This window comes from Cyprinus carpio, chromosome B10 (assembly GCF_018340385.1).
Source record: "Cyprinus carpio isolate SPL01 chromosome B10, ASM1834038v1, whole genome shotgun sequence".
Classification (NCBI taxonomy): Eukaryota; Metazoa; Chordata; class Actinopteri; order Cypriniformes; family Cyprinidae; genus Cyprinus; species Cyprinus carpio.
This window is the reverse complement of record NC_056606.1, coordinates 19,870,644-19,885,329: the sequence shown is the minus strand read 5'-3', so window position 1 is coordinate 19,885,329 and position 14,686 is coordinate 19,870,644. Positions and strand designations below refer to the sequence as shown.

General features: G+C 35.0%; 1 protein-coding gene across 3 annotated transcripts in view; it reads right to left on the bottom strand.

The window, feature by feature from the left end:
• The window catches only part of LOC109059693 (X-ray repair complementing defective repair in Chinese hamster cells 4), a 31,656-nt gene that overhangs the window by 6,610 nt on the left and 10,360 nt on the right, over positions 1-14,686 (bottom strand). The window contains exons 4-8 of one of the 3 annotated variants that reach the window (XM_042733101.1): positions 7,710-7,876; positions 5,843-5,992; positions 4,674-4,816; positions 1,539-1,680; positions 883-1,302 (exon numbers count right to left, since the gene is read on the bottom strand). In XM_042733101.1, coding sequence (XP_042589035.1) covers positions 1,164-1,302; positions 1,539-1,680; positions 4,674-4,816; positions 5,843-5,992; positions 7,710-7,876 — 741 coding nt within the window. In that variant the 3' untranslated portion in view covers positions 883-1,163. Of the gene's footprint in view, positions 1-882; positions 1,303-1,332; positions 1,478-1,538; positions 1,681-4,673; positions 4,817-5,842; positions 5,993-7,709; positions 7,877-14,686 lie in introns of those variants that run through there. The other 2 variants (XM_042733103.1, XM_042733102.1) reach the window with 2 other exon arrangements.

The window sequence follows — 14,686 nt, the reverse complement described above, 5'->3', positions numbered from 1 at the left end:
GTCTTTCTACCAACTGTCTACTTTGGCAGCTGCCTTCTAAGGCAACATCCCAACTGAACTGATCTGAAAGGTGTAACGAGTCTGTTAATCAATCAGTCGAGTCACACATACCATACTCCTCATGTAAAGTGTGTATAAAGACATTCATCTAGTGCTTGTAGTTGATCACAGTACTCTAGACATTGGCATGTTGTTAAGCTAACAACTCAGTACTCAAATAAATGCAAAAAAATCCATAACATACACAAATATTGGGCAAAATTATTTTGTGTTTCATCAGCTATTTATTTCAGCTGTACTAATTTACAATAAAATATCAAATTATATTGATACATATTTATCACAGTTTTAATATATTTTCATAAAATTCAGCTATATAAAAGTGATGCAGGAAACATTTTCTGATCAGTTAAACTGCATGACTTTTCCATTATTTTCCCAGTCTTTTCCCAAACAATTTTAGATTTTGCCATCACAATCACTTTAGGCTAAATAAATACTCATCATAAGGCTTGTTGACTATAGAAATACTACAGAAATTTCAATGATCTTTCAGATTTTATATAATGTGACTTTACCAGGACTGGGAAAAAAATTAAAATGACAAAATAAATAAAAATAAATGAATTAATAGACAAAAGATAAATAGAATGACAGATAGAATGACAGAACAATAGACCGAATGACTGAAATAGATAGACAGATAGATAGATTTTGGAATGTACTTGGCAAAGGGAGCGACAATTTCCTCATTAACTTCAGCTGGCATGTTCCCGTGACAGACAGACAGATAGACAGATAGACAGACAGACAGACAGACAGACAGACAGACAGACAGATAGATAGATAGATAGATAGATAGATAGATAGATAGATAGATAGATAGATAGATCGAACTGTGGGAAACCCTGAAAGAATCACCTAGGAATAATAACAAATAATAACTTAAAAATAATAACTAACGCCAAATAATCTCCAAAACAGTGTGACTATTTTAAGATAAACGCAACAGGTTTTCTCAGGATCGGTGTCCCTCAGGTGCCATCAAGTCTGAAGAACTTGCTCAACGCAAATCTAAACCATTCATGGGATTTTTATTGTACAATTACAGAGGCAACTGTGGTACTGGCAAAGGAGGAGATGAAATTATACACATTCTCCTATTAATAAGTAAAAATGAGCTGGAGAGAGAAGCTCCCAGGGGGGCCTCCACTGGAAAAATACAAGGTGCTGGCAAATGACCAATGGTTTCTGTACAACGGAAGAGGGTTCTGGGAAAGCCGCTTCTGTCTGCTTGACTGGCTGCAGGCGCGGAGAGAAAGCAGCATCCAAGGTTGCATGAAATGGACACCAGAGAATAAGACAACTGGAATTATCACTGACATTTTAATGGCTGCAGTCGCAGGGGTTTATGGGTATCATATGCAACATTACACAACAGGCCTCCAGGAGTTTGAGTTCATTACGAGCCAATCGACTGCAATAAAATGTATAATTAGATGGATGGAGGATGTGTGTAAAGATGTGAGAGATGATACCTGGATCTCTGTCGCTGGTCCAGCTCTGCTCGTTTGGCTTGAGTCTCCAGCTGTTGGAGATGTCGGTGGCGGCGTTTTCGACAGGGGGCCACATCTGTGATGTCATTTAAGCTGTCGTCCATCGGGTTGCTTTCTGGCATCTCTGTTAGACGAAACATGGAAAAGTTCTTCCAATGTTCATATTTGCACTTATTTAACTGAAGATTTGTCTTTTAAAGAAAATGTACTTAACATTTAGTCAGTATTTCAATATGCCTTATTCATGAATTTTACTTAATTTTTTATCAAAAATGGTATAATTCATTGTAAATGTAAATATTTTTAATTAATTTAGCAGAACATGTTATAAAATATATAATTATAATCTATTAACATAATATTTTAACATTATAATGTGCAGAATTAATGTGCATCAAACAGACCAAACATTAAAAATATAAACATTTTTGGAAAAGATTAAATAATTTAATTAGCATAATCTAATATAAATATAATATTAAATGTATACAAATATTAATATATTTAATTGTCAATAATATTAATAATAATAAATAATAATATGTATTAATGTTTTTATTTCATGTATTTATATAACAACAACAATTATTATTTAAATACATACTTTCTATATTTCTATTCTCCTTGTTAGTGCATTGTTATTATCCTAATTTTTTTATTTTATTAACAGCATGTGCATTAAAAACTTTGACAAAAAAAAAAAAAAAACAATAATCATCTAAATTATTCTGCCAATAATGTAGATGAGATTAACATTTATTTTAAGCAGAAACATTCAGCCAACCTGATCAGTTACTGAGCTAAATGGCCATCTGTTGCCAATTTCACCATTTCAGTCAAGATGAGTTATTATCTGTGAATGTTATTATTTGTGATTGTTTGCATATATAATGGCTCTGAACAGGATAAATGGAGGTTCTCACAGCCAGCGTTCAGGCAGCTGGCAAAGATATGGCTCCACTAACACAATCAACATCACAAACACATTAAAAGCATGTTGAGTATCAACATTAAATGATGTACAAGCAATGGGACTACAATAAAACCCAACAGGGGCACATCTGTCTCATGTGATATGTCATTGTACCACAGTGGGAGAATAGTACTTGTTCTTTTAAGTACTATTACATTGCCAGACACGTTTCCATGATTGTTTCTGGCAGTTGTTTACAGTTTAATTTACACAGGACAGATATAGCTATGAAACTGGGTGGGTTTGACTCCCGTTAGTTGATGCAACAAACATCCTAACCACATTAAATACTCTTTCAATTATCCTTCATGCACTGCACCCTCATGGTAAACTTTATAGTTAAGATGAAAAAGACTAAAGCTACAACTCATACTCTTTAAATACAAAAACATAACCATGCACACACTCTGAAACATAAACCACTGAATCACGCTTTAAGCAAGGAAAGAAAAGGACAATAATTGAAGCCAACTAAGGAAGTATGCCAAAGTGACACACACCTAGCAACCATACATTACAATTCATACTGTTTACAGGGTCACGTGTCCGTGAAAGGGGGTTTCTTATAGTGCTTTTCACTTTTACTCCACAGGGTTTACACAAGGGGAAAAGCAGAGAAATTGAGCAACCAGCAGACTAAATCATGTGTGACTCCACCTCATTTCCCTTTCTGTGCCTCAAAACTCTGACTCAACAGCCTGACGGAGCCCCCAAATACGGCCGTAGAGTAGCCGATGTCAAAATCGACCAAAAGCAGACGGTGTTGCCAAGGAACAACTCGTCTAGGAGATGACATCATTAACAATAACGGACGACAAAGGGAAAATCTGAGGGAATGAACTACCTGTAGGCCGTCTCAGTTCTGGCTCAAAGGTTTAATATGCTGGACGACGCAGTGGTTCTCAGCAGGGGAAAAGATATTAGCGTGGTCATGCTTTGGACAAGACAGCAAATACCTACAGTGATGTCAGCGCTCTCATTGACGCAATGTCTTCGCTGGTCTGTGCAGTGTATTTGTGATCTAATGGTAGAAATACTACAATACAAGTAATGTTATGTAATGCAACATAGCTATTTAAAAAAAAACAGTTAATTAACCATGCAGCAAATTAAAAATAAATCATTTGATGGATGCAAACCAGGGTAGGAAATTATAAGGGATTTTGGGGCAAAAATGCAAACGTATCTGCTTAAATTTAAGTATCTGACATAAAGGACAACACTAAAAAAGGTAAAAACTGCCCTTACAAAGCTTTCAATGCCTCTTGAAACCAGTTCTGGGAGAAAACGTAATTCTGGATGTTCATGCAAATCAAAGATAAGATCATTTATAAATGAATAAAACTGAAAACAGCTGCTTCACATTGTATAACACATGATAAAAACAAAAGAGTTTTCAATATTATACTAACAACATCATAAAAGCCAATATACAAATCGTAAATTGTAAAATATTTGATACACACAACTCTAAAAGTTGGATTCCACATTAATGCACCAATCAGAGATGTAGACTTATTGAATTATTCCATGTTTCTTTGTCGATTTCTATCATTGCATGGTACATACTGTCATTCTGTCTGGCCCTACATAAAGATCTTGAGCTTTCATGCGCTTGCCAGAGTCACTGTAGATCAAATCAGCATCGTGCTGTCATTCATCAACCTGAACTTTCAGGGAAGAAATTCCCCTAAATTCTAAGCTATATTAAAATATGAGTTTCGTTTGATGTTCTAGGCACAAATTCAGTTGCAGGCTCATCAAGTTTGACTTCAAACTTTGTTAACTTTGCAAATATGTAACAACAATCCAATGAACATAATATTACAGAGCCTTGAGAACAAATCAACTCTGAATATACAGCGAGCTGAAGAATGAGAATTTCCGCAAATCCACACAAACTAAATCACAGGCTTTGTTAAAAGTAGGCTGAGAAAGTTTCAGCAGTAATTTGCATAAATGTGGCTCTCTGGAAACTTTAAAGGAGTAGGAGAAAAATGGCAACCTGAAAAAGACAACCTTAACTACAGTATATGCTTTATATTTTTTTTAGCAAATGCATTGGGGAAAAAAAGGTTTGGAATACAGGTTTGGAAGGACATAATAACAGAATTTTAATTTCTGGGTGAAGTTAGACGAATGACCTTGTGTAAGAGGCTTTGGGTCAGACTGTCTGGGTTCAGCCTCCTGTTCATCTTCTGTACTGCCTCCATAATCACTCTCTACTTCAGGACTCTTATCTGCCGCTGTCTCCATTGTCTTGTGCTCTTCACTGTCTGCCTTTTTCCTTCCAAGAGAATACAGTAGGTACATGTCATATGAGAAAACATATTGCAGACTCATTTCTAGAAATGACTGATTCACATGTTCTAAAAAAAAAAGTAAGAGAATGCACAAACATTTGAAAGTTTCTCTTTCATTCAAAAACAAATTTCCGTCCTTTCACCATCAGTTTTTTTTTTTGCTTTGTTTTTTTTAACTACCATTCAAATGTTTTGGGTCAGTTAATAACGTAAATAAATCAGTATTTTTATTTCACCATGATGCATTAAATTGTTGAAAAAGTGACAGTAAGGACATTTATAAGATCCAGTTCAAATAAATGTTGTTCTTTTTAACTTCATTTGTCAAAAAAATAATGCACTGCATTCTCTACAAAATTATTAAACAACTTTGCTAATAACAAATGTTTCTTGAGCAGCAAATCAGCACATTAGAATGATTTCACTGAAGACTGGAGTAATGATGCTGAAAATTCAGCTTTGCATCACAGGAATAAATTACATTTTAACATATATTCAAAAAGAAAACAGTTATTTTGAATTGTAATAATATTTCACAAAATAAATATTTTTCAAAACCGTTAAAATATGTTACAGATCATCAACTTTTAAATGATAATGTACATATAGATGCACAGATATATTTGTTGGACTGTTTGAAATCAATTATTATTTTTGCAACTCATTCAGGTGTCATAAGTGGCACAGAAATAAGACTCTTTTAAGCGTGTTAATCAAGGGCACAACATTGGTGGACTGAACTTTCTTGGGTTTATACCTAAACAGTTTTAGTTTTCCATCATGCCACAGTTATCCACTAGAACAGAGCTTGTTGCTGTTGTTCTAAGTTTTGTTTTCCCACAAAAAAAGAAGTGTAGACAGGAAAATGTGCTCAACACAAAACTAGAAGTGATAATCATGAACATAACATCATCAGGGGGTTACCTAACAGGAAAAGGGAAATGTTGAACTGAAAAATGCTTACAATCATGTGAGGTTGTATCATGATGAAATGCTTCACACATCTTTACCTCAATCGATTCTTTTCAATAGATTCTTCCAACTCTTTGACTCTTTTCTGCAGGGCTCTGAGTTTGGCTTTCTTCTCGTTTAGGACCAGCACAAATCTGCCGTACAGGTCTCTCTCCAACGTCTCCTTCCCCTGGACGTACCTCTCCATCCTGTGGAGAGGGTGAAGACCAATGAGACCCACCCAAACACTCATGACTGACACTCATGGTTGACCAGAGTGGAAATGTTTAGTTTTGAGAGTGTTTATATTACTAGAAGTTTTTGTGGTTTTATAAGTAACTCAATTACTTATCATGGAAAACCTTAAGAGCGTATTGAACTAAACACCTGTGGTAGTTGTTCGCAAAATACACACACACAAGCTAATAAAGAGCCATCAGTGTTGGGTAGCATTACAAATCCCTCATAATTCTGGTTTTGGAAGATGTTAGAAAGTGTGGCGGCACAGTCTGGCCGATGATGTCACTGCTGCTGTTTCTCACAAAGGAAAGATTGAAGCACAAGAAAAGAAAGTAAAGAGGAACTTCTTGTCAAGTTGGCTGGGATTCACTTGTCATTCTCTCCTCCTGAATGTGTTATGTGCTCTAATATACACAGCAAAAAATACTGAAGTGCGTATGCATATCTACAGTTCCCCCTTGAGTATCACAGCAAACACTAACTCTAAACATCTTGTGTATCTGGAGTTCCTTAGTAACCGTTTAAAAACACAGCCAAGATGCGCTTTCACTCTGAATCATGGTAGATGAGGAGGAGGGGAGAGGGTAATCCAAGAGGAAGTTAAAAGGCTTGGGTAATCATGCTATTTTGTTTGAAATCAGCTTTGGCATTACACGAAAAACCTTGTGAACGTTCCCAGGAACAAAGAAACAAATCAAAAGCATATTCCCCACATTTGTAGACTTATTTTTCATGTTGTAGTTCACTTCTAAGCATTTTCAAGCATTAAAAATATCATAATTTAGTTTGAAATATAATATAATAATACCGATAAAAATGCATAATAATAATCATAATAATAAATTAGATATAACTAATGATTATATGCTGTATAACTCATGATTATATGGATATGGTGTAATGTAGTGGTCTGGAGCTGTATCACATCACTCCATTACTGAGATCCAGACGTTCTCACTATTTTTGACCAAAGAATTTCCATTACTTTTCCATCAAAAGATTCTGTCAATCTTTACTGAACAAAAATATTGAAATTTGTTTAGATTTAGAGGAATTTGGTAATGAATCATTCAGATGATGTGTGAAACTGTTTGACTGTTGACTGTTTGTAATTCATTGAAAATAATCAACTCAACAGAACAAATTTAATCAGACCTAATATCAAGCCAAAGGAATATTTTAGAAAAAAATAAAAACTGAAATGTCAATGTCTTTACCAGGATAGGTAAGTTTGTTTGTTTTTTATGTTACTTTTGGCCCATTCTCTAGAAAATACACACACACAAACATATATATAACAGGCATATTTTAAAGAAATAAATATAATGAATGATTTTTTTTTCTTCAGAATTAAAGATTTTAATTTTACATTTAATTTGACAGCATACAGCAGTTTTGAATTTTACATTTAAAGGATGACTTTAAATAATGTAATGTTTTCAGAATAAAAAGTCTTTGAATAATGCGAACCACAAAGCTTAACTCGCTCATAAATCATAAACCGCTATTCTAAAAAACCCTTTAGAGGTTCCTGAGGAGACCCGTGTTGATTTAGCCTTCCAGGTTAGCTTACAAATTGATGTCTTTACTGAACAGCTCTGTTCTGCAAATTATTTGATTTACTCCAAACATCCATTTTCTACAGTTCTGTGGGAGTTGGGAAGGATTGATCTAGTGTGGACCTACTTTTTAGTGATATGTTCCTGCTCTCTCCTCAGCTTCTGGTTCTCCTCAAGCAGGTGCTGGTTTTTGGCCTGTAGACATGCGCTCTGCTCCCGACCATGACTAATGAGCTCCCTTATGACTTCAGTGGGCTCAGGCACCGCCTGCAGATCCACCACACCAAGCCTGAACTGACAAACAAAAAGAGAACAAGATTAATAATAGAAGACCTTGTGCAACCTGGCACCTGGAGGAGACACCTGCCCATCAGCTGTTAGCATTAGCATCCCGGCTGGAGACACAAGGGAGATTGGCTAAGATTGAACTTCGCCTACAGACGGTGAGATTTATTTGTTGGTTTCTGAGTTTGTGGTTGTGGAGCAGGGATGTGGTGTAATGTACTGCTGTATCACATCACTCCACCACTAAGATCCAGACGTTCTCACTATTTTTGACCAAAGAATTTACATTACTTTTCCATCAAAAAATTCTGTCAATCTTTACTGAACAAAAATATTTAAATTTGTTTAGATTCAGAGAAATTTGGTAATGAATCATTCAGACTGATGTGTGAAACTGTTTGACTGAATTATTGAAAATAATCAACTCAACAGAACAAATTTAATCAGACCTAATATAAAGCCAAAGTATTAAAAACGGATTTACTAGGATAGTTAAGTTTTTTTCTTTTCTACTTTTGGGCCATTCTTTAGAAAATATACACACACACACGTGTTTGTTTGTGATAATATGCCAAGATAATTACTATCATTTAATAGTATTTATTTGATAATTAATATTATTTAATAATTAATTTACTTTCTGTAATTTATAACAAAAATACATATAAATGTAAATTAACGTATTGTAAAAATAACATATTATATACATATAAATTACATAATTTATATATAGATACATTATAATTATAAATTCATAAATTATATTTAATTGTATAACTATAATGTAATTACATACTAAATACATGAATTAATAAATAAATAATAAAAAGATAAATAAATTAATAATACATCATTTAAAAAAATTAAATCAAGAAAATTAAAAATAATAAACTAACAAAAGACTTAATGAATAAAATAAATGAATACAATTTATATTTTAAAAATACAGAAAACAGATAAAATATTATAAATATTAGAAATATTATAAATACAGATCTATAATTAGCCATAATAAGCCTAATTTACATAGACTGGATACACATTTGCAGCACAAAAAGCACAGAACCAGGTTAAAGTAAAACGAGGGCAGTTCATGAATATAATGCTTTTTTTATTTGCAGAAAACTGCTTAGTGAATTCACACTTCAGGGTTTCAGTGCCCAAATCTGTCTAGCACCTGGACAAACACATCAACATTTAGCCTGGACTCTTGTACTGATAAGATAAGTCAACCGTTGTGATGGGAGCCAGCGGGCGACAGCGAGTCTCTGATCCTCAAATAGATGAACTCTGACAGGACACACAAGAGACGGACGCTCGGACTGTAGTGTGTGCCAGTCTGTGAATGATAAGAACGACTGCACTGAAGATAACAGAACACAATGAAGTTCCTGCCATCAACCTACCGAGTCTGTCTGTTCACTGAACACTTTTGTCCTATGAATGATTCTTGACAGCTGTAAGCAAAAGACAGTGAGTGGGAACAAGAAAGTGAATCCTTATGACCTTGTTGTGAACGACTCTGGTAATGTATGTAGTAATGTAGCACTAAAAGAGAAGTTTAGCATGCTCTTTAGGGAACGAAGATGTCAAAAATCAGAACAGACTGAAAATTACACTTATATTGATATTCCCTAACATTCGCTTATTTTGTAGCAACAACTGAAGGTGTTTTGAATCATTGAATCATACAAATGAATCATTCAGTCATTGAAAAGAATCAACTCAACAAACAAATTCACTCAGAAATCAGACCTGATTTCAATTCCAAGGAACATTTTAGAACTGATAAAACAGACATTTACATGGTATATGTACATAAAAATTGGGAATAATTAAAAAAAATAAGAAGATAAATAATAAAAAAACAAAGGATAAATAAATAAGTAAACAATGTTAGACAAATCAACACATACAAAAATACAAGAATGATAATTAATGACAGAGTTAACGGAATAAAAATGACTAATATCATATTGCTTCAGACTACAGCAAATAAATGATACAAAGTACTTCTTTTTTTTTTTTTTTTTTTGGACCTTGCCTGCCACATCTTCTTTCTGTGTTCCACAGAGGAAAGTCAAATGGATTTGGAAAAGAGATCGATGAGGTGAATAAAGGATGACTAATTTTTAATTTTGGTCCATGCCATACCTCTTCAGTTTTTAATTCCACACAGAACGAAAGAGCCAGCTCTGATGCAACGGTCACATTTACAAATCCTTAAACCAGAGATTCAACATTTTTTCAAGCTTTTCCAGCCAGAATGTGACGTACCATCGAGCAACACTTACACTGAGTCCTTTACATGATGAGCTCAGAACTTCCATGTCTCAGAGTGCTTATTTAGACAGGTCTGTGTAGTGAACCTGGACGCAGCCCATTCATCCCACAGTGGGAAGCCAAATTGCGGAGACAGACACAGGTTGAATTGCTATTAAAACTCTTATGACGAAGACTAGTGGCTTTATGCTTAAAAAAGCAAACAGTTGTTCATGAGTCACACAAAATCATCATTTAAACTTGTCTAACTCAATGATACATGTGAAGGCAAGCCAAACAGAGCTGAAGTCAAAAGAGATACTTTTGTGGGCCTAAATACAATCACATCTTTTAACAAAGATATTTTGATACATATTACTGATTATTAAAGTATTTTTCCATTTCTTCAAAAAAAAGCTTATTTACTTAAGCCTTAAAGGATCATCCAAGTTCACCCAAAACTGAAAATTTGCTTAAAAGTTATTCACCTCAGGCCACCCGAGGTGTAGATGAGTTTGTTTCTTCATCAGAACAGATTTGAGAAATGTAGCATTACATCACTTGCTCACCAATGGATGCTCTGTAGTGAATGGGTGCCGTCAGAACAGCTGATAAAAACATCACAATAATCCACACTACTCTAGTCGCTCAATTAACATTTATGCAGATTTCTCCCCTGATTCAGACAAAAAAAAAAATTCACTAGAAAAAGCAACATTATGGATAGAAGACTTGTATTTTAGCTGGAAGAAACGGTTTGATGTTAAATACGGATTTGTTAAGACTCTCATTCTGATGGCACCCATTCACTGCAGAGGATCTAATGGTGAGCAAAAAATAAAATACTCACAATATGATCACACCCACACACTGAAGACAACCAAACACTGAACAAGATATAAAATTCAGAAATTCACCAAATCTGTTCTAATGAAGACACAAATGCATCAGACCCACGCAAAAGAAACCACCTTGGATGCAGGATCAGACAGCAAACGCAAAAGAAAAATTATGACAGTTTTTGGAACATTGACTAGTGGACTTTGGGGAGAAAAGGCTGAATAAAGAAGAGGCAAAGCAGAACACAGCCTCTTTAAATGAGGAATACTGATGGATTTGATGACGGACGTGAGGTAAACACACCAAACACAACCATAATCCAGCGGAGTTAAGGAAACGAAACTTTCCCCCAAAAGAGTGACTAAGAATGACCTCTCGACAGAGCCAGCATTGTTTCTGTACATGGCTGGCTGGTCTGGAAAGTATTAGACAGTTTCATCTCTGCAATCAGTCAAGTGGCCGGCAGAACCCAGAGCAGATGCCATCATATTCCCGCAAGGACGCTGGGAACTGATCTCAGTTTGTCCCTGTGGGAATGGTCATTTTCTAGGTGCCACAAATGCACTAAACCACACACAGAGCGCCGGACCTCCCAAAGTTTCCTAGGACTTCTTCAGTGTCTGACCACAGAAGTGTCACGTGACTATGAAAACGTGCATCACAGCTAAACTACTATTATGAGCAAAAACAGCTTTGCAAAATCAGAAAAAAAAAAAAAAACTATTTTCTGAAAGACATCTAGCAGGAAATTTCATATTGAAAAAGTGAAAGTCGTGACATTTGTCAAGTATGGTAACCCATACTCGGAATTGGTGCTCTGCATTTAACCCATCCAAGTGCACACACACAGCAGTGAGAAGTGAACACACCGTGAACACACACCCGGAGCAGTGGTGCGCTTCAGCCAGTACCCGGGGAGAAACTGGGGGTTCAGTGCCTTGCTCAAGGGCACTTCAGTCATGGGTATGAGGGTGGAACATGCACAATAGCACTCCCTCCCACCTACAACTCCTGCCAGCACCGAGACTCGAACCTGCGACCTTCTGGTTACAAGTCCAAATCTCTAACCATTAGGCCACAGCTGCCCCCATGCTATTGTGCATATCTATTTCATGCACAATAGCATTATATATATTAATATATCAATATTATACACAAATTCAATTTAATATTTATGGAATAATTCTGTTTTCTATCTTTTGCAAATGTAATTTTATATATAGGGTAGAGTGGGGGAAAATGCCCCCAATGTTTTTCCCAAAATAACCAAAGGATAAACTCAAGATTAATTTTAATAATAACAAACTACTAATTCAAAGAAAATTATCAAAAATTTTTCACAATAAATCATAAAAATTTTATGTACCGGAGAAAAAAACAGATTTTCAGCAGTGAGAAAACAAGTGTTTTAAAGCTTGTTGTTTTGTAGAACATCACAGTTATATATGATATGAGAACAGTAGGGCCTGTAGATAGGGAGTAGCTGTTATTTAATAAAAAAAAATATAATTATATTTTCAGAATGACATGATTGTTTTTTCAAACAGTCTGTGGGCAATGAGCAATTACTGTAGTTGTTCTGAACATCAAATTCTTTGTTTTTCCATCAAATATATTCTAAACAGTTTTATATAAACATATTCAATATATAAACGTAACATATTTTTCTTAAATATATACATGCATGTGTGTGTATTTATATAAACATAATAAATGTACAAAGTACACATGCATATATTATGTAAATAAAAACTTTTCTTTTAGATGTAATTAATTGCGATTAATCATTTGACAGCACTAATATATATATACACACACACACACACACACACACACGCAAAGCGCTGATCCTCCCGATACGCAAAATACGCAAGCTGCGTAGGGCCCCTGAAACACCACAGGGCCCCCTTCCTCTTAAAGATTATTTTTTAGTTTCGTTTTTGAATTTGGCCAGTGGTTATGAAAACATGAACGATCATTTCTTTTAATGTGGTGTCGCCTTTTCTACTTAAAACAGTCAAATCATTTAACGTCAATGTCATACAGTCTCTTGCTAGAGACTAAAAAACGAGTTGAAAGCGTACCGAGCCGCGGAAGAGACACCATTTCTCAAGCGCTTTCCGCAAGCGCGATTTGAGATGAAGCGAAACACGGACAATGCGTTTCATTCATTCGTTCATAACCACTCCAGCCCCCCCCCCCCCCCCCCATATATATTTAAGTAAAAGAATATTTTTACATTTATACACATAACTAACTTAAAAACAATCAAACATAACATGTATACACTAACAATGTTTCTAAGTCTCAACAGTGCCACACTGTACAGAACGGTTACCTTGATGACGGCTCAGTTTAAATACATCCACATGTGTTGCATAGGAGTTTGTGCAGCCCAGCTCTGGGATGCAGAGGATCAGTGTCAAGCTAGTTTACAGCTGTGATTTTCCACACGCTGCCAGGAAACGCTTCCACATGCGCCACAAAAAGACTCGCTTCAGCACCAACACATGAGAAGTGCTAAACAATTAACAGCAAAAAGAACAAGAGAAAGAAAAGCAGGCTTTTTTTTTCTGAACGTTGGTCTGATAGTAATTACAGCATTTACAAATACATGGGGGCATTGAGACCCAAACCATGGCAACGTTTTAAATCCCTCATGTTTGCTGTTTGTTTGTTGGATTATTTGAGTAAACCGGATCATATCATTTTGGATTTGGCACTTGCGTCTGCATGAGAAACCATGAGAAACTACGAAAATCAAATACTTGGAGGTACAGATGGTAAGCATTTAAGTGTGGGCTGTTTAATTTAAACCAATCAGAGCCTTATTTCCTCACCAACCTCACCCTATCACGGCACAACGTGAGCTACAGGACCAACAACATTAGAAAAATGTGGTCCTGGCAGTAGGCATGGGAACAAATGTCCTTTCATCTAAGCATCTGAATCATTGCACATCTGTTTTTCACCAAAAAAGGCAATAACTTTCTTCAACACTAATAAACAGAATATCTTTATATATTATAAAAATCAGCACATAAATATGTTATACAGACTAAATATATATATCTATAATATATTACTAATTATATAGTCTTAATGTATATAATGTATATATAATAATTTATTTAAAGGGGTCATATAATGCTGCTAAAAATAACATTATTTGGTGTAATGCAATGTGTTTATGTGGTTTAAGGTTCAAAAAACACATTATTTTCCATACAATGTACATTATAGTTTCTCCTCTATGCCCCGCCTTCTGAAGCACGTCGATTTTTACAAACCTCATCGGTCTGAAAAGCGAGATGTACTCTGATTGGCCAGCTATTCTGTGTGTTGTGATTGGCCGAATGCCAAACAGCGACTCCAAATCTTCCCACATAGTGACGTAGAGATGTGGGGGTGTGTTAGAACGAGGGGGTGTGGTTGACCCTTAACTTTTATAAAGAATATCTCTTTGGATTTGAGACTTTAGTCTTTGCAACTTTACAGATCTTCTTTATGCACCAAGAGCTTTTAACACTCCAAAGAGAAAGGAAAAATTTAAATCGCACCATATGACCCCTTTAACTATATGTATATAATAAATGATATAACTATGTATATTTATGTATAGCCTACTTTTATTCATCTTTAATAGAAAAATGCAATGTTTAGTAATAACATTCTTTAACACTAATAAACAGAATGTTTCATAAATTATAAAAAAAG